We start from the raw sequence: 19,433 nt of genomic DNA on the forward strand, positions 1-19,433 counted from the left end.
GAACATTCCGAAGAATTCACTATATGTGATGAGAATTCACCATCTCTTTCATGGAAAATCATGGAGACGCAGTACAAATTATTGTGTCATCTCATTTTGTTCTACTTTGTTCGATCCACATTAAATACCATTTCTAATCTGGCATGACAGGGATAAATGACCAAATTCTAACATTCTAACTCATCAAAGGTCCATCAAGACGCAACAAGGGAATTTAGAGGACTTAAAATACAGCCGACCTGATACTTGAGGACCGAAGTAGCCCTTGGGACAAAGTCGAGGGGTTTATTTGACTACTGAGAAATAAAATGGAACATCTTCCATCCGAGCAGCTATATACATCCGAATTTCGAAACAACGGATCGCAGCGATGTTGACAACATCTACCTTTTCTTTTTAGAAAAAGCAGGTCCCAACCTTTTTGCTTTGCTTCGAAGCCAAATAAAAAGCATTTCGTCCAGGAAAGACGAAAGATGCGATACCCAAGCCAACACCGACACACCAACGCAAACGGCCAGGAAGCAAAGTCGTCCACCGATCGACCTCTATCTTGCTGGCCGGAGCCATCACTGGTCGTACGGAGTGTGAACAGCCAAGCAGTCTTCAGCTTGCGCCGCGTCGTCGTCCCTTCGTTCTGTAGATCATTCGGAAAAGTAGCTTGCGGTTTACATCTGGTCCTCGATTCTCTTGCAAAGTAATTAAGCACGTACGCTTTGAGATCAACAAACTCGTCCGATCAGGCCGGTTGGGTGGCAGCAGAAACTGCCCCTTTTTAATGTAGAAAAGCTTTGTCAGCTAACCTCTTCTCTCCAGCCCAGTCGTTTTCCCATGCTCCTAGACGACGTGTAGGCCTCCATATCATGCCGCCGGCCCTCGTGGCCTCGTCTGGATCGGTCCTGCGGTTGCGAGCTCGATGACGATGGCCATTTCTCGACGAGACGTGCCAGGCCCAACGAGCTCACGCCTGCTTGCTGCGCTTGGCAAAGGATGCATAGCGGTGGAAAAATATAATAAGCCACAGCAATGACGCTCGCCAACTTTTAGGTCCCCAAACCTGTTAATAAGACTCGTTGTCTCATGTTAGATCTAGTGCTGCGAGCTATAGCTTACCATAACTGCGAGCTCGCGCTCCACTAAGAATCTAAGATCCACGTTGCTGTATTGTAGATGGTACATGGTTTGTTTAGTACAGTGCTCCCTAAATTTTAAAATGAAATTTATCTTAGTCTTATCGTGATAAATTTTGCCTAAATTTATAAAAGAATATGCCAACATCTACAGCTTCAAATTAATTTTATTGAACCTACCGTAAAATATGTCTTGATTAGTGTTTTTATTTGGTATTGTTGATGGTAATGTATTCTTTTATTAGATTGATCAAAATTAGGGAAAAAAACTGACTTAAGGTAAAAAAATTTGATATGGACAGAGTAGTTCATTATCTTCTGTGGTTGGAACCAAACCTATCAGAGGGCCCACAAGCAGTGACACACTCCAGACGGATCAGATAGATATTCACGGGCGCCGAGACAAAAGCGCCATTTGACGCCACGCTCCCGAGAATATCCACAACCCAAAACAAACTAGAGGAGTCCATTTACTTGTACTGTGCAATAACACTTCTCTCCTCTCTCATACAGTTCACACACTCCTCTGTCCTCTCAAAACCTAAGCAGCCAGAGAGGAAAGGGAAAAAAAAACAGAGGGGAGGAGCGCATGGCTCAGCTCCTGCACCTGCCGGACCTCGCGGCGGCGCGGCCGCCTGCGAGGAGGAGGGGCGTGGCGGTGGCGGCAGCGGGGGGCCGCGTGAAGCAGGGGGAGGCGGGGAAGAGGCGGGTGATCAAGGTCGCCGACCCCGTGCGGGAGGGGAGGCTGCCGGTGCCGCCGCCGCCGCCGCTCTTCGCCGCGCCGGTCACTCCGTCGGAGTCGCCGCCGGCGGCGAGGCGGCGGGAGGAGGACGAGGAGGAGAGGCAGCGGTACTACCTCAACATGGGGTACGCGATCCGGACGCTCAGGGAGGAGCTCCCCGAGGTGCTGTACAAGGAGCCCAGCTTCGACATCTACAGGTTCGCCGCCTCTTGAATTGATGAAAGTTTGATGCGTTTTGGGTTAGTTGAGCCGCTTTAGGCGGATTCCAACTGAATTAGCGGTAAAAGTTTGGTCTTTTGCCGCGATGAATGCTTCAGTTGATTATTAGGGAGACTTTTCAGTTCCTGCTAAAATTAGTCACCGCACCTACCTTCTGATTAGAACATGTGGGTACCTGAACTTTCGCTGCCCTCGTATGTAGCTTGTGATCTCCACTAGCTACCACTGGGCAGATTGGTATATAGACTTGATTATGTTCAGAATGCGGTGTGATAAGCAGCAGTTTTATATTTGAGAGATCAAGCCGGATATTGCAAAGGGCAGCAATATTCTGTTTCCTGACTGATTGAGAAGTCGATCCTATCTCAGAATATTGCTTTTGGCTGGAATTGATAGTTTAGCTTAGCTCTAGTACCATTATTGTTGATGCAGTGGCTAGCCTTGGAGTTGGAATGGCCTTGGGCCAGCGTTGTTGGTGTTTCTAACTAGTTCGCATGTTAAAGTTGCCATCTATCACCTGAAGAGTCATATTCAGATTTGAAGCTCATTTATTCTTTCCTATATATTGTTAATTAGGATATGGGCTGTCTATGCAAATGAATTGTGGTCCTGTTTAGAGAGTTGAGTTCTTTAGCTGCTGGGTAACGGGAGTACTTTGGAGGACTATGTGATGAACCTATACTCCTATAGAATGAGTCAACCATCCCCACAATGAACTGAAATGTGGAATGGCTGTCAGGGGGGTTATTATGTCTTAAGCTTGATCCTATAGCGCCAGTCCCATGTGTTAGATTTATTATGAATGGCATTTTTTTTCAATTTCTATTTGTTTGTTTGTGTGGTTATTTGCTAGACGTCCCCTTGTCTTTCTGTTGTTAAAGTCAATAAGTCATATTCAGAAATGAAGCTCTGTTATTTATACCCCTATACAATGTTAATTTGGACACGTACTGTATTGCGGTTTGTATATAGAGCTTTAGCTATCAGCAAATGGGGGCGCATCTCGAGGGCTATGCCTATATCCTACAGTGTAGATTTTGAGTCGAACATTCCCACAATGAACTGAAATGTTGTCCGGAGAAATTATATGCCTTAATCCTTAAATTTGACCCTTTTAGTGCCAGTCCCATGATTAGATTTGTCACGACATGACATCTTATTTCAGCTATTTTGTGTTTATGTGGTTAGTTGATATTTATCACCTTGTCTTTCTGTTGTTAGTTTAGTTCTCAACTCAGGGCCTACTGATTATTAGATGCAACCTTAGATCACGTCTGATGGTTTTCATTAGTTGGGTCAAAACCTGCTACCCTTTCTCATTTTTTAAAGGCAACATCCTCATTCAGTTGAGATTTTTATTTTTCTGCAGTGTTGTCTTCTTGATATTCATCAGCAAAGTGATCCTCTGTCAGTGTTTGATTGCTTGCGTACATTTTATTTCAGCTAACTTTATCAGTATCTCAATTTTCATGTTTAACCTTCTGACTTCCCTGCAAACATAATGCTAAGTCTTCCTCCTTTTTGTGAAAGAAATGAAGTCTGTCTGTCCTTACCCCTGCTGTAGTCGGTAGCTTTGAACGAATCGATTTGCATGCAACGTCTAGTATACCTTGCTCTTTTGAGTATTTTCTGAACTGTATAATATTAACTATACTTATCCAGAAGAGCTATAATTAAGATAACAGAAATATAATGTATGTTGTTTTTACCTTGCTCTTTTGAGTATTTTCTGAACTGTATAATATTAACTATCTCTTTTGAGTATTTTCTGAACTGTATAATATTAACTATACTTATCCAGAAGAGCTATAATTAAGATAACAGAAATATAATGTATGTTTTTTTTTCAACTACCATGTTAGCTTTGTATCAGTATGTACAACTTTTCATTCAATCTTCAGTCTTCACTGCGTACTGTACGTCTGTACCAGTTTGATGCTTGGCATTGGTTCTAGGTTGAATTGGATAGCTTTGGTCTGCAACTGTAGATAACTTGTGGCAACACTTGGGTATTCTGGTTATGTAGTGAGTAATCTGCAGTATGTGAAGGTCACATTTTCTTTAGAGCTTGTAGCTGTTGTGTCTAGTCGTTTATCTTTTTCCTAATTCCTAATTCTATTTGTTACTCTTTTTTTCAGAGATGACATTGTCTTCAAAGATCCTTTGAATACATTTAAGGGCCTGGAAAATTACAAAATGATATTCTGGGCACTACGTTTTACTGGCCGGATCTTTTTCAAAGCACTGTGGGTTGATATAGTTAGTATCTGGCAGCCTGCTGAGAACCTTATCATGATTCGCTGGATTGCCCATGGCATTCCTCGAGTTCCCTGGGATGGTCATGGTCGCTTCGATGGTGCTTCTGTGTATAAACTCGACAAGAATGGGAAGATCTATGAGCATAAGGTGCACAATGTTGCTATGAATCCACCAACAAAATTCAAGGTCCTACCGGTCCATGAGCTAATCAGATCACTTGGTTGTCCTTCTACTGCAAAACCAACTTATTTTGAGGCTTCATCTCAATATTTGTACGCTGCACCATCGTATTTGAGATTAGCATGGATAAAATGCTACATCTCATTGTGCCGTATGCTTTCGCTAGCAGATCTGGGAGAAGGATAGATGAGTTTAACATGAAACCTCCAATTTTTGTATTTTTGTCGTATGATAGTGCAAGAAGTTACTGAGTAAATCGAGTCATAACAGTTGTATATATGTACAGTGACAGTTTATAGAATAAGAATTCCTCTTAGTTAAGGTGTACGGACTGTAAGGATGCACTTGTTATTAATTGTTAAATATCAGTCAGCAAACTAGTCTGACGCTGTTTTAGTTATTTTTTTTTGTCGTTTCCCCTTTTAATTGGGCCCAACTGGACAACAACATTGGGCCAGTCCTAAATAGCTGGCCAGCCCAATTCGGTCGCACCCATCCGGGCCCGGTCGCGGAAGCGGACCACCCGTCCGTTCGAACTCTATCCACTCGCAACGGCCGAGAGCAAGCCGAAGGTCACTCGATCACTCCCGCCCCGCAAGTCCGCAACCACCACCGCGGCGGCGCGCCATGGCCTCTGTCGCCGCCTCCTGCTCCTGCTCAACCGTGTTCGCCTCCTCCTCCGCCACTCCCATCCGAACAAGGGCTCCTCGCCCGTCCCTCCGCACACCGCCGCGCCGCGGCAGGCTACCGCTGCCCGGCCGCTCGGTACAGCTCCCCCACCCGAACTCCTTGCTTTGTTCCACCAAAGAGGGCTGTTGCCGAACACCTGGTGCGAATTGTATCTGCAGGTGTTGAGGTGCCTCAAGTCGGGAGAGCGGCCGCCGGTTGGAGGAGGCACTGGGCTGTCGGTTCGGAAGGCGGCTGAGCCAGCGGCTGGTCAGGGAAGGTCCCGGGCCGCGCCATTCGACGCATCGTGCGGGATCGCGTTCGCCACGGTGGCGGGGGTGCTCGTGCTCCAGGGGACGCAGCAGGCGATGGCCGCCACGCAGTTCGGCGGCCTGCAGCTGGCGGACGTGCTGGGGGATCTCGGGGACATCAGCACAGGTTTTGCTTCAGTTAAGATAACGGCCTATGCTCCTTTCTTTTTCTGCTACCGGCAGATTGATTGTGTTCTCTTATATTCCATACATTTTCGTTTATAAGAATTTCTTGCTCATTAGTCTTTGTATCCACATTTAATCTGCGTTTCAGGCTTTCCTATTGATCTTCTTTTCTGAGCTAGGGGACAGAACGTTCTTCATTGCGGTGAGTACTCACTCCATAACCACAATTAGATTATCCTGCAATAATCAGACCTGCTTCCGAACAGTTCATTGTTTAAACTTCCTTGTTGATAGAAAGAGCATGCTTTTACGAAACGAATGAAACATAAATTTAACTTGGTGACCTAGTACTGACCTCCAGTGTCCACCACTTTACCTTGAGCGTTCAGAGTTCATCTGACTACACAAGTTTCTGAAGAATCCAGATGGCTGACCTTAATGTTGTTTTCTGCTGATTCATCTTGCGATGTTGAATCTCCAACTGTATGCAACCTATGCGCAATCTTGAGCCACTGTATGTTGTCCTTGGAATCAGAGTAATATACTGTCAGCATGCTAGAATGCCAGATATTAGCTTGAAAGCAACAAAATACTCATGAGCAATATTTTAGGCCCCCTAATTGTTTTCCTTCTTGCTGGTCCCTCTGCTTCCCAATCTATACCGTACGAATAACTTTGTCAGTGATATATACTAAAATGAGTCATTGATAAATGCTGCAGTTGCATGTGTTTGAATAGGCACTTTTAGCAGCTAGAAATTCTGGAGCAGTCATTTTCCTTGGCACATTTGGAGCTCTTTCGTAAGTACTATGTATTTTCATGCTCCTTACATGCTATGTTTCTTCTTCAATTTTTTCACAGGCTTTATTTGCTTCTAGTTACATACTTAAGTTCCATTAATATCTGCCATTACATAAATGAGTTTTTTCTTTGTGATTAACAGGGTAATGACCATTATATCTGTAGTTCTTGGTCGAGCATTCCACTATGTTGATGGAATCATTCCGTTTGGGTAATTATCCTTATTGTGCAAGAAGAGTTTCTATTGGGCGCTATTATTTACTGAACATCTTATTACATGCAGGTTTGGTGGTACTGATTTCCCAGTTGATGACATTGCTGCTGCTTGTCTCTTGGTAAGGATCTTGCACATTTGTTACACACAAATAAATTGATATATGTGATCGGTTTTTTTAAAGGAATGTGTGGTTATTACTCTTGCATTCTTTTGTGAGGTTAAAACATGCTTATTATTCCTGACTAATTTTAATGAACTATAGGTTTATTATGGGGTTACCACATTACTTGATGCAGCTTCAGGTGATGATGAAAAGATCAATGAGGAGCAAGAAGAGGTAGAACTTTAAAGCTGTGCCAAGAATATCATTTCAAGTTTTTAAGTTTAGAAAATATATTGAATTCCAAGTATTGATCAATAGCCTGAACTAAGGAAAATTTCTTTCGCACCTATATCTATATATGATCTCTTAAGTCTTTGCTGACTGAATATGATGGTCTCCAAATATATACTTTTTATCCAAATTTTGCATGCTAAAGTTTGTATCCCAGACTCCCAAGTTCCATCTTCTATTCCAAGTTTTATATACTTGAAATCCTACAGAGCAGTCCAATCCATTGAATACTTACAACATATCATAGTCTTAAAAAAAAACTGCAAAAACTATATGCTGCAAGTTGGACAGCGAGAAAATATTAGAAAATCTATACCTCATAGCAGATCTGTAACTTGTGTGATTAGTTTGGATAAATTTGTTGTGTTTGATTATAATTCTCTCTCCTCTATGACACTGTTTGGACAATTGTAGGCTGAGTTAGCAGTATCCAAATTCTCTGGAAATGGTGCGGGGGTCATGTCTGCTGCTGGTACTATAGCTAGCACATTTGTGTTGGTTTTTGTCGCAGAATGGGGTGATAAATCATTTTTCTCTACAATTGGTATATCTCCTTACTCCACTTTATAAATAGTCAGATTTCTATAAGCATAATCAACATTGACACTATTTTCCTATACCTTTGCAGCACTTGCAGCAGCTTCATCCCCTCTGGGTGTCATTGCAGGATCACTTGCTGGTCATGCTGTTGCAACATTGGTAAGTTCAGCAGTGATGGTGATAGTTTATACTTGAGACAAGATTATTGACGTCAATTTTTTCCACTGCAAATAGCATTAGTTCGAAGGAACACTCATTAACTTGTTCATGATTAACATATTCGAGCAATGAGCATAATAATACTGCAGTGGATTCAGACAATTGTTTAGTACTTCCACGAATGATTGGTTTGTTGTTGATCTGTTTTCACCCCAGTCTTGGTTCCTTGCAAGTGCCTTCTCTAATTGATCTATATTTGGAAGTCTGCATTGACTTGACTCCATTAGAGTATAACAACAGGAATAGGAATTTAGGTTCCTTTATGGCTCACAAAATGAACTTCTATTTGTAGATTACGAGTACAGTATGAGCAGCAAATACATGATAGTGTACCAATCAGTTAGTGTGCTGTGCCTTTTGTATTTCTGGCTGTGGTTTCTAGGGGAAAAACTGATATTAAAAAATTTCTTCCTACAGATTGCAGTTCTTGGTGGTTCTTTGCTGGGAACATTCTTGTCTGAAAAGGTAAATTGGTAAACTATCAATACCGAAGCAAAACAAATATCCTATCTAACAGGGTTTTGCCCTTGAAAATTTAAAACGTGATGAATTTCTTAGTTGACTTTCGATTTGTTTGTCAGTTTCATCCATCACAAGTGTTTTAGCAGTTAAAATTGTAACTGGAAGGGAATCTTTTTTCCATTTAGCAGATTATATATTTTTTGTGTAGAAAACAGCAGCTGGCTTACTGATAAAGGCTTTGATAAATTCCATGAGCCATTCATTTTCCAAAAAGTTTGTGTACATAAATGTCACTGAAATGAAGCGTTGCTCTGTGCAGATTATAGCATACATTGGAGGGAGCCTATTTTTAGCCTTTGCTGCCATTACTATAGTTGAGATTGTGACTTGATACAGAGTTCCAACTTCCATAATTGCTCAACAAAATACCGAAAGGTGTGCAATGTCTGCAACCTATAGTGGCAGGTTCCAGCTACTTGAGTCTTTTGTTTTCCTCAAAGCATAGTAAAATCAGCTTAGTTGATTTTAATGATAGTAATTGCTTTGTTATCTAACATGATCCTCCACAGGAACTTGCATTCCTCGAGTGGAACATCCCGGCTTGCATAGAATGTTTTGCTGTTGGTGATGAGAATTCGCCTCAGTCTTTCTTTCATCAGCATGATTTGTAGTCAAAGCACTATACGTCCGAGCAGAATATGAGACTGGGAGAAAATTTGTGAATTCCGTGAAGCAAATTCATTTCCTTAGATTATTTACACGTATATCAGAGAAGCATGGTAGAGGCAAAAGACAATATTAGACCACACTGATGTTCAATTCCAGAAACTGTGATGCACCTGGATGAACTGTTTCGGCCTTTCTGTCGAGTACAGTTTTTCTTCTTCTTTTTTCTCCATTTTCCCACAGTACAAAGAGCAAGATGAATAGATGAGCAATAATGTATTGCCAGTGGCTGAAACTACTGAGCTGATGTACTCAGAGTATGCATGTTTTATGTGTTTAGGAAAAGAAATTATGCTCAACGATTCAATGAATGGCACCTGCAGTGTCCAAAATCTGTGTAGCTTTCAGGTACAGATAGAAATAGGAATTGGGAGAGCTGCTCAAGTTCTCACACAAGAATTGGGCTGATTTCCTTAGTTTCATAACATAGGAAGAACAAGAGCCATTTCTCCGTTCTTCGGATTTCCTTTGTATATGGCCATCGTCTTCTTGTCGAGGTCAACTAAGACGGTGCATAGAGTGTGCAATGTTGGCCCTGAAAGTAATTACCGTGAAAAAGGAGCTCAGTTCATGTTGCAAATTTACAGTACTACTCAGAACACATGAAAAATGGTTGAACTGATTGGGAATCACCTGTCATGTAGATTGGGTACTTGTCATCAGCTGTATCTCCCAGCAGTGAAAGTGCCGTTTCCTTGGAGTCCACTGAACACTGCGCTGCTCTCTTCTCCCTGCTCATGGAGTTCTCGTCCTGCACCTTCTCGACGCAATGGCAATTCACTCGTCAGTTCGTCACTCATCGAGCGATCGAATCAATCTGATGGTTACAGCAGTTAAGCGATCATCTCGATCAGGGACGGAGCAGCATCTCCTACCTGCTTCACTTGGAGATGCCGGTACATGTTCGCGTGGAAGAACGGCGTGGCGCCGGCCTCGTGGACGGCAAACCGGTTCCCGGAGGCGGTCTCGACGTTGACGATACTCCGGCCTCTGACGTCCATCAGGTTGTAGCTGTGGCCGACTGAGACGCCCGGTGAGCAGATCCTCTGGTCCAAGGAGAACATGTCCATCAATGGCTTTACTGACAGAGAGTGAAGTGGCGGCGTTCACTCGCAGTTACGTACGTGCATTGCGTCCTCGAGGTTCTTCGCCTCTAGCAGGTCCCGTGACACGAAGTTCCGGGCAATGGCGCCGGCGACGATCTCGTCGTTCACCGGAGGAACCGAGTCGAGCGTGAAGGCCTGAGAAATCGGTGTTCGAAGCTCCTCTTAATCTGACAGTGGAAATGGAAATTCGGGATGCAAATAACTATGGCATGGTGCGGTGATGCTCGCTTACCACGCCGTTGCTGTTGAACCCGAAGGCGCAGCTCGGGAGCTCGCCGGCACAGGTGTAGGCGGTGAAGGACAGGCCGTCCGGCAGCGTGGCCCGCACCAGGTACGTGTGGCCGAGCAGCGCGACGTTCCCGTCCTCGTTGTGCGCGGCGATCGCCGTGGAGACGCTGACGATGAGGACGTCGGAGCAGTCGCCGTCGGGCTCCTCCTCCTCCTCCCGGCCGTGATCACCGCCCTCCTTGGGGATGAACGGCAGGATCTCCTTCCTGAAGTTGACCAGGATGACCTGCTCGCTCAGAGTCAGAAGGAAGAAACAGTCAACGCCGCAACCCGCCGAGCCGAGGCAGGCAGCAATGAGAACAGCAAGGGCAAGGGCGTCATTCTACGTGGAGGAGCGGGACCCCGCTGCCGTCGGCGGTGCCCACCAGCTCGTCCCAGTACCGCGGGTACCTCTCCCTGTTGGCGGCCTGGAGGGCGGCGAGGAGCGGCGCCGCCTTCGCCGTCGACGCGAACGGCAGCAGCTGCTCCCGGAGCACGAGGTCCAGCCGCATCCTGCTCCTGATGACGTCGGCGAACCGCCGGCCCACGGCGAGGCCCAGCGCGTACCCGTCGGCGCAGCGGCCGGCGTCGAAGACATCCAGCTCGCCGTCGGCGCCCATGTTGCACGCCTAGGCCTAGTGACGCGACACGTTAGAGTGTCACGAGCAATCCCCTTGTTGCAGTGCGGCGCCTTATCTCCTCCAAGCGGCTTGTGAGTGGGCGCGGCCACGTCAAAGTTGTAGGTGCAAACTGGCTGGGCTGACTATGAAAGGCCGGGCCATTCCACCAACATACACAGCCGGCCCAGGCAAAAAGAAGAAAAACAAGCATTTTCCATGTCGCCATCATTGCAGATGGCGCCAAGAACCCCTCTCTCTCTCTCTCTCTCTCATCGGTAAACAAAGATGAGTTGCACTTGAAAGACCCAAAGACCAAAGTACAAAGCCCTAATAGAATAGTGCTCCAGCACTGGTTCATCGGGAAAGAGAGCCCATGCACCTTGGAATTTGGAGACGCCCACATCTGAAGCCAATTTTTTAGTGCATCCAATGGGGTTTAAAGGTGTTTTAAGATTGTAACGATAAGGAGTTCAAGGTTGCAGACACGAGGTGGGAATGGGTGCAGGCCTCCACATGCACAGCTATCAGCTCTGTGAGTTCCAACCCCTCCCCCCCCCCCCCCCCCCCCCCCCCCCCCCGCCTGCAGCCTTGCTGTCTGCTACTGCCTTTGGCAACTTTAGGGTTAGGGTTTCACACCATCACAAATGCCACCACTCTCTTAATTTCTCTCTCTTCTCCGGCCGGTCATGTAGAATCTCCTCCCTCTCGTCATTGTTTGACAAGTTGCGGGATAGTCACTGAAATCATCCATGGGAAGAAGGGAGGCGTTCAGAAATGAGCGAGAAGAATGCTGAGTGGCCTGGACATGCACTGAGTCACTGCACGCAGAAGCATGGGTGAGAAGAATTGCAAGTTGCCGGGAACTGAGTGGCTGGCTGCCATGGCTCTCAGCTGGTTCCAGAGTCCAGGCACCTGCAAATGGCACCAAATAAGGTTCCATGCCCTTCTGCGGCATATGTAACTTTATTACACCTGCACAGAGGCTCTTAAGTGTTCTCCTTTTTATGGAGCACTGATAAATGTTGCTTGTGAACTCTCTTCTTATTAATACATAAACCGGAAGCTGTCTAGGTCTTTCATGAAATTAAAATGTTGCTTGTGGAGATGTCATCTCTGTTTCAAACTGCCCGAGACTTGAACAGTGCGTATTAACATTCTTGAAGCAGCTGTTTGTTATTTTGGTATGATGGGATAAATGGATTCCACAAGTCATGGTGACATGGGCAATACCTGGTTACAGTTGACAAGACCAGAAAATTTTAAATCCAAAGAGATTTGGAACCTATTGGCACAATAAATATCATTCAACGTCTCCACTGTCGCAATTTATTCAGACAGCGGGATTAACTGTTCTCAGTGATAGCCATGTTAGCACGCATGCGTGCTGATCTAATTACAACAAAGTTATATTAACAGCAGGATTAGTTGCTGTCTGGCACAAAAGACATGTTTGATGCAAATGTGGAGATAACAAAATTTTATGTTCACTGTTTATATCTTTAGTTATGAAGTCCGAATTATATTTCAGGAGCTTGATTTCAATGTTTTTTTAAAAATGGCGCCAATTACATCCAGAACAAAAACATCACAACAAGATCATAATATGAAATTATGAATTGCCACTAATTTAACAACAAATTGTGGATGGCTTCCATAGTAGTATTATTCATAAGAAGCATGCCAGCAAGGTTGCACACTGATGACCGACGGTCAGTCAATTACAGTTACAGGCCACAGCAATGCGAGAGGGAAAAGGCGTCTTTTGATGGACAGAGGCTTCAGTGAAATGCACTGCACCCTTTATTGATCTCCTATATAAGTTCTTCAGGAACAATAGATATGCCTTGTAGCATCAGATGGATCCTAACCCTAGCATTTGTGTATAGTTGCTACTGAAACATATGCAGCAATTATTAGGCCCTCAGTGCAAGAGGATGCAATAATCTGACTAGAGTCTAAAGATCATAATCCAACTCTTTGAAATTATGACTATAATATAATAAGTAATCATAAAACATGTATTGTTTTAAAAAAGTTTTATTGAAAAACCATATACATGATGAACATCACAAAAGATATACGACTTCTGAAAAGAAATATAAACACATATGATACCAGTAATACCAGTACAAGTATAACCTTGTGTGACTGGACATTATGGTTACTTTGTGATGATTTATGTAGTAGGCGCTTCTTGGAGATTACACAAATATATATACACCACATCTCAAGTATTATAGTTCTGATGAAGCAATTAAGTCAATCATTGCAGTGAAAGACTCACAAAAAGAAAAAAGAGCATATATACCACATCTCAACACTCTCGTAGTATAGTCAAATTGCCTATCATTCTAATTTCCCTTCATATCTTGGGTGAAAAAAAAGTCACTTGCTAAAGAAGGCCCGACATGCACGCTCACATACTTTCAGAGACCAAAGGTTGTGGCCATCATGTGTGGGAAAACATGCTGATGATGCAAAACACAAGTGGATCGGATCTAGCACAAAATCATGAACACTAAAACCGGGATAAAAATCACAAATCTCAAAGGACAGACAAGTGCCTAAGCAGTCTCACACGACCTTGGGAAATCTTTCTTACGGGGGACACCAGAAAAAACCTAGGGAAACCTGATGATCCAGTCCAAGTGGTGGCCATGCTCCAAAAGCAACAAGGCCGGAGCACCAGCTGTTGCTATGCTAGCACACGTCGAATCAATAGTTGCATGCAAAGTTCCAAAGCAAACAGGGAGATCGAAAGACGTCTCGCTGTTGCACGAACCGAAAGATGTGGATTCCACAGATTCCCACACCCAGAAAAGCATCGTGTTCAGTCCTAGTCCACAACAGTGCACACCACCTTCCATGGATCACTGGATGGAAGCAAGAACCTGCAGCTGAAGAGATGCATGTGTGTGGATCCTGTTCTGTGAGATCTACACAAGTAAAAGCAAAAGTTTTTTTTTTGGTTCAGAAACTGCTGGTATCTCCTCTTTTCGGAAGAGATCAAGATGCAGCGAGGAGATCAAGGATTTAGCTAGTACCCAAAAGAGCAAGATTAAGGAAAGTACAAAAGCTTTGGATCTCCATTAACTATGTGAGGGATATTAACAACCAGAAAAGAACAGTAAGCACATGATTAAAATAGACCCATAGTTTGGCATCTCAGCTGCTGTATATAATATATATGATGCATCAGATGCCAAATAAATAAGCAGCTCAAGCAACACACAGATCAAGCAAAAACAGGAAAAATACAGATCATCAACTGAAACCTTGAGACGGATCGAAGCTGCATGTCTCATGCTTAGTAAGCAAGCAGGAGGAGGGAGCACCCTTCAGTCCAAGCAACGATGGTGCGAGATCGAAGGTTTTACCTCCCGCTTCATTCACTCATGTGCTAAGCTCTTTCCATGGCGGGTGCTTGGCATGTGGGTGAATGAGTCGGCAGCTAATTCGACCCTAGCACCTCCCCTGAGTGGACTGAAGGACGCTCTCTTCCATCCGGCCAGCGGCCATCACTGCCATGATGACGGCAAATAAACTAACAACAAATTAGAAGAGAGGGAGAACACAGGGCACGCACAACCGCCCTAGGAACTTGATCAGAGCCTCCCATGGCCTCGTTTCTCTGCGGATCTTGCGAGCAAGGCAATGGATTCTGATGGGTGCAAGGAGAAAAGAAAAGGTAGACGGCTAGACGGCGAGGCATACAAGGCGATGGACAAGGCCATTAAATAGGTCAAAGCAATGACATCACAAGCGTTACAAGATGTGTGTGTATATACAGATAAACAATGCTTGTGATGTACTAGCTAGCACTACAGTATGAGAAGTGGCAAAGGGCCGAAGCCTTGTATCATTTCCTAGCTAGCGGTCTCCCTTTCTTTGCTCGTAAAGCAAGAGGCACACTGCAGGGCCAGCCAAAGGGGCCCAAAGGCCAAACCCTAACAGGATACGGCTCAAAATAATGCAGTGTGGTGGTGGTGGTGGTAGGCCTCCTCCTCCTCTCTTTGGTGGTCAGGTCAAGTGGTTGCCGTTTCTTTTTTCTGATTGCAAGGTGAAGCAACACTGATTTCACCTAGAAATATAGGGCTGATTAAATTCTACATTATTGGCACTGTTAGATTGTTCAGTAATATTGATAAGTGGTCTAGCTAGATCGGATCATGTGTGGTGATGGGAAAAGGACAACGAACCTGCTGTCTATCCGTGGTAAAGGCCACATGGTACTTTTGGATTTGTTTCATTCCAAGTCCTCTTGCACCGTTTACACAGTGGCTATATCTGATTAACTGATAGTACATGTTTTCTTTTCTTTTCTTTTTTTTAAAAAACTTGCTTTCTGATGTTCCAGGGTTAAAAAAAGGTGGCATCCCTTATCCCTTGATTTACCTTTGTCTTCCTACGGTCATGCATGTTTTGTAGCATGGATCAGTTTTTAAACCAGGTTGGATCAGTATCTTTTTTTAAAAAAAAAGGTTGGATCAGTATCAATACTAGGGTATCGCACGAAGAAATTGTAGAGAAGACACAATGACCATCGGCCATCAGCAAGAAACATTGGAGGAAGTGTTGAAAATCTAGTAGCCGGTAGGTGATCAGAATAGAATGAAGAGATGCATGGACAAAGTGAGTGCTCCAAGCAGCACCCAAGCAAGCACGCTTTCGGGCCACAGTGGCACCCACGTCCAATCCAACAGAGACTGCCTAGGCCTATAGCAGAGGTAGCTTTTAGCTAGGTAGATGTCCTGTCCTATAAACAAAGTTCCCTTGCACATCTTCTCGTGTGCGAACGCACCAACCACAACCAGGCAACCAAGCATGCACGCACACAGGCACGGCGCGCGGCCCACCAACCAGCTGAGCTCCTGGACGGGGGCGGCAGATGCTGCTCCTTGGAAATCTTGTCCCTTCCCGTACCCAGACACACATGCTGCCACTCATCACAGTCGCGCCACCCTCGCCGCGACGTGGCGTCATGTGCGTCAACAGGCGTTTTCTTGCCACGATTTTTTACGCCAAGCTCAGCTAAGCTCTTGGCGTCGCGCGTGTGGTCCTAGCTTTGGTTTGCCGGAGCTAGCAGCCAGCAGCCACCGGCCGGCAGGTCTGGCAGTGAGGCTGTGGGCTGGGGGAGCTGAGGAGACGGTTGGAATGACGGGCGACGTTGAGGGCTCGAAGGAGGCGGCGGGGGGTAGCGCCGCCCGTACGCACTGGGACGAAGATGCTGCAGCAGCAACAGTGCGCCAGCGTACGGCAGTCTCGTGCAGCGGCGACGAGCAGGGGCTCCGGCCCGGCCGGCCGGAGTTGATGGGCGAGAGGCTGGTGGCGCGCCTGTGTCTGTGTGAGCCAGAGCATGTGCCCGTGCCTTCCGGCCCCCGCACTCGCCATCTCCAGGCTCCAGTCCAGCCCATGAATCAACGACCGGCCCCGGTCGGCCGTGCTCGCTCGCCATCTCCAAGCTGCCGCTGCAGGCCGTCACCTCAGCGCCAAAGCCCATCACCACTCGATGTCCGATCAAGATATCCAGCAGGTGCTTTGCATTGCGTGCATGGGCTGGGGCAGCCGGCCGGCCGGCGGCTTGGGACTTGGGAGTTGGGACGACCATCCATGGATGGATTACCGCAAGCAATGAGGGAGGCGCTGGGCAGTGGGCACGAAGGAATCAAACAGCGAGACGAGACGAGACCATGCGCCCTCCACTCCTGACGGGACCTGTGGATCACTGGATCGATGCGATGCCATTGCATACAAGTGCAGTGGATGGCATCGCCGTTTTCCTCCCATCCGCCCATGCCGGATGGAGCCGTCCGTCCTGTCCCGTCCCGTCTCGTCTCGTCTCGAGTCAAGTCCACCGGCAGCTCGTGTCGTGTCCTACTCCTACTGCTGCTCCGGATTCTCTCATGCATGCCTTTTTTGCCTGAGAGTTCCGCCATGGGCCATGTCCTGCACTGCTGCATATTCCATGGCCTTGCTCTGCCGTTTATACTGGACAAGGAATCCGACCAAATTCTCGGCTTTTTGTGCAGTGATAGTAATGTAGGAGCATAATGGAAAATTATGTAGCAAGGGAACATGCATACTGCTATGAATATTTGCTAGTTGTAACATTTTTTTCCAGTATGTGCTGCATTCAGTATTCCTTTTGCCTTTCTTTGTGTGTGTGTGGAGTTTTTTTTTCAAAAAAGGGTTAAAAAATTAAATTCGAAAAAGGGGTGCCGGTTTGGAAAAATTTGAAAAATGGGCGCCTCCCGCCCGATCAACGGATGGGAGGCGTGGGGCCGGAGACCTCCCGCCCATCCAACGGGCGAGAGGTCGAAAAATATTTTCCAAGCCCCTCTCGGGGGCCTCTTCGCGAAAGAAAACTTTTTTATTCGCGAAAAAGCCCCTAACACGGCATCCCGCCCGTCCAACGGGCGGGAGGTCTCCTGAGAGGCATCCCGCCCTCCCAACGGGCGGGAGGTTCCCCGGAGGGGCATCCCGCCCTCCCAACAGGCGGGACGTCCCCCCCCCCCCATATTTAAGCCCCCCACCCACCCCTAATTCTCATATTATTCAGCAAAAATCAACAAAAAAAGAAAGGGAGGAGAGGAAGAGAGGAGACGAAGCGGCAAATCTCTGTTCACACGTCGGTTTGGAGGTATATTCTCGTTCTAATTGTATAATTATCAATTATTTTTAGGAATATTTGTTAGGGTAGTTATATTTTGAATAGTTTTCAGTATTTTTAATAGCTTTTAGAAATATTTGTTAGGGTAGTTCTATTTTAAATAGTTTTTAGTATTTTCAATAGTTTTTAGATATATTTCTTAGGGTAGTTATATTTTGAATAGTTTTTAGTAATTTTAATAGTTTTTAGATATATTTTTTAGGGTAGTTATATTTTGAATAGTTTTTAGTATTTTTAATAGTTTTTAGGAATATTTCTTAGGGTAGTTATATTTTGAGGAGTTTTTAGTATTTTCAATAGTTTTTAGGAATATTTATTAGGGTAGTTATATTTTGATGAGTTTTAAGTATTTTCAATAGTTTTTAGATATATTTCTTAGGGTAGTTATATTTTGAATAGTTTTTAGTATTTTCAATAGTTTTTAGGAATATTTCTTAGGGTAGTTATATTTTGAGGAGTTTTTAGTATTTTCAATAGTTGTTAGAAATATTTCTTTGGGCAGTTATATTTTGAATAGTTTTTAGTATTTTTAATTGTTTGTAGGAATATGTCTTAGGGTACTTATATTTTTGATGCAGATATGGCGCAGACACCGGAGCTCCTTGACGCGAACATCGACGAACGGCACAGGTCGTACCTAGCAGCGGTGGAGGGGCAGGAGCTTCACGAGTTGCGCCCTCGTGTAGCAAAGGAGTTGTTGCACCTGGACGACCGTTGGCTTGACAGGTGATACTTTGTATTTTTTTACGGAACTAATGTACAGCTTATACGATAATTGTAACCACAATGCAAAATATACAGGTTACGTGAGGCTGGTTTGCTGCCACTCGCACGTATGCTTCAGGCCGGCAATGGTCAAGACGGTGGCGCCAAGAAGCGGATGCAGCTGGACCGCTCTCTACTTGCGGCGTTGGCGGATAGGTGGCGTCCGGAGACGCACACGTTCCACTTGCCGTGCGGGGAGATGGCCCCCACGTTGCAGGACGTGTCGTACCTGCTCGGGCTTCCTATGCGGGTGAAGCTGTTAGCCCGGTTGCCGTGCCACCTACCTGGAGGGCGGAGCTTCAGGAGCGGTTTGCTCCAGTGAACCCGCCACTTTTTGTGAACATACCTGACGCGTCCGGCCCCGCCAACAGTTGGGTAATACAATTTAGGTTACGTACAATTATTTTTTAATTAATTTAATTGAATCATATGTGACTACCTCTAAACATTGAACAAATATATTTCAGGCTCAGGATCTCCACCCTCTGGCTGGGCAGTACGAGGTGTCGCGCTGCCTGGAGGCATATTTGTTGTGGTTGTTCGGCTGGACTCTTTTCTGCAACTCTAGCGGCAATTATGTGGACAAGGTTCTCATCCAGTACGCGCGCGCTATTGCGAATGTGGAGCCGGGCCAGGTACCTGGGTGGAGCTGGGGATCGGCAGTGCTTGCTGCCACGTACCGAGGCCTTTGCTAGGCCTGTTTCAAGACGGAGAGGACCGCCGTCATCACAGGCTGTCCACTTCTGCTGCAGCTATGGTCGTACGAGCGATTCGCCATAGCACGCCCCCTAATCAGCGAGGAGCCTTATCCGCCCGAGATGTATGGGATGTGGCACAAGGATAGCCCCACGATGGGTTCGCCTGGACCGATCAACGGGTAAGCTCTTTAATTTACTGTTGTACGTTTCTGTATATGCAAAGTACCAACGCAGTTGTGTAATTTTGCAGATGAGCTGGGCACATCGGCAGGTCCGAAAAGCATACCCGCAGTTCATGTCCGAATTTGATCGGATGCG

The 19,433-nt window shown here is 45.6% G+C and overlaps 3 protein-coding genes across 3 annotated transcripts; 2 read left to right on the top strand and 1 right to left on the bottom strand.

Annotated features, from left to right (window-relative positions):
- The first annotated feature begins 1,595 nt into the window (after positions 1 to 1,595).
- LOC112892352 lies at positions 1,596 to 4,854 on the top strand. Its single transcript, XM_025959537.1, has 2 exons — positions 1,596 to 2,066; positions 4,227 to 4,854. The coding sequence occupies exons 1-2, from the start codon at positions 1,717 to 1,719 to the stop codon at positions 4,711 to 4,713; spliced, it is 837 nt and encodes a 278-aa protein (XP_025815322.1). The 5' UTR covers positions 1,596 to 1,716; the 3' UTR covers positions 4,714 to 4,854.
- Positions 4,855 to 5,022: 168 nt separating this feature from the next.
- Positions 5,023 to 9,305, top strand: LOC112892351 (GDT1-like protein 1, chloroplastic). Its single transcript, XM_025959536.1, has 12 exons — positions 5,023 to 5,292; positions 5,376 to 5,642; positions 5,779 to 5,832; positions 6,369 to 6,430; positions 6,574 to 6,642; positions 6,715 to 6,766; positions 6,911 to 6,985; positions 7,457 to 7,586; positions 7,671 to 7,741; positions 8,219 to 8,266; positions 8,583 to 8,698; positions 8,833 to 9,305. Exons 1-11 carry the CDS (start codon positions 5,155 to 5,157, stop codon positions 8,652 to 8,654), a joined length of 1,038 nt encoding a protein of 345 aa, XP_025815321.1. The 5' UTR covers positions 5,023 to 5,154; the 3' UTR covers positions 8,655 to 8,698; positions 8,833 to 9,305.
- On the bottom strand, positions 9,256 to 11,053 carry LOC112892350. Its single transcript, XM_025959534.1, has 6 exons — positions 10,710 to 11,053; positions 10,328 to 10,609; positions 10,114 to 10,230; positions 9,865 to 10,035; positions 9,623 to 9,746; positions 9,256 to 9,524 (listed from the first exon to the last, which is right to left on the bottom strand). The coding sequence occupies exons 1-6, from the start codon at positions 10,980 to 10,982 to the stop codon at positions 9,409 to 9,411; spliced, it is 1,083 nt and encodes a 360-aa protein (XP_025815319.1). The 5' UTR covers positions 10,983 to 11,053; the 3' UTR covers positions 9,256 to 9,408.
- Positions 11,054 to 19,433: the final 8,380 nt, after the last annotated feature.

Source organism: Panicum hallii, chromosome 5 (assembly GCF_002211085.1).
Source record: "Panicum hallii strain FIL2 chromosome 5, PHallii_v3.1, whole genome shotgun sequence".
In the NCBI taxonomy this organism is placed as follows: Eukaryota; Viridiplantae; Streptophyta; class Magnoliopsida; order Poales; family Poaceae; genus Panicum; species Panicum hallii.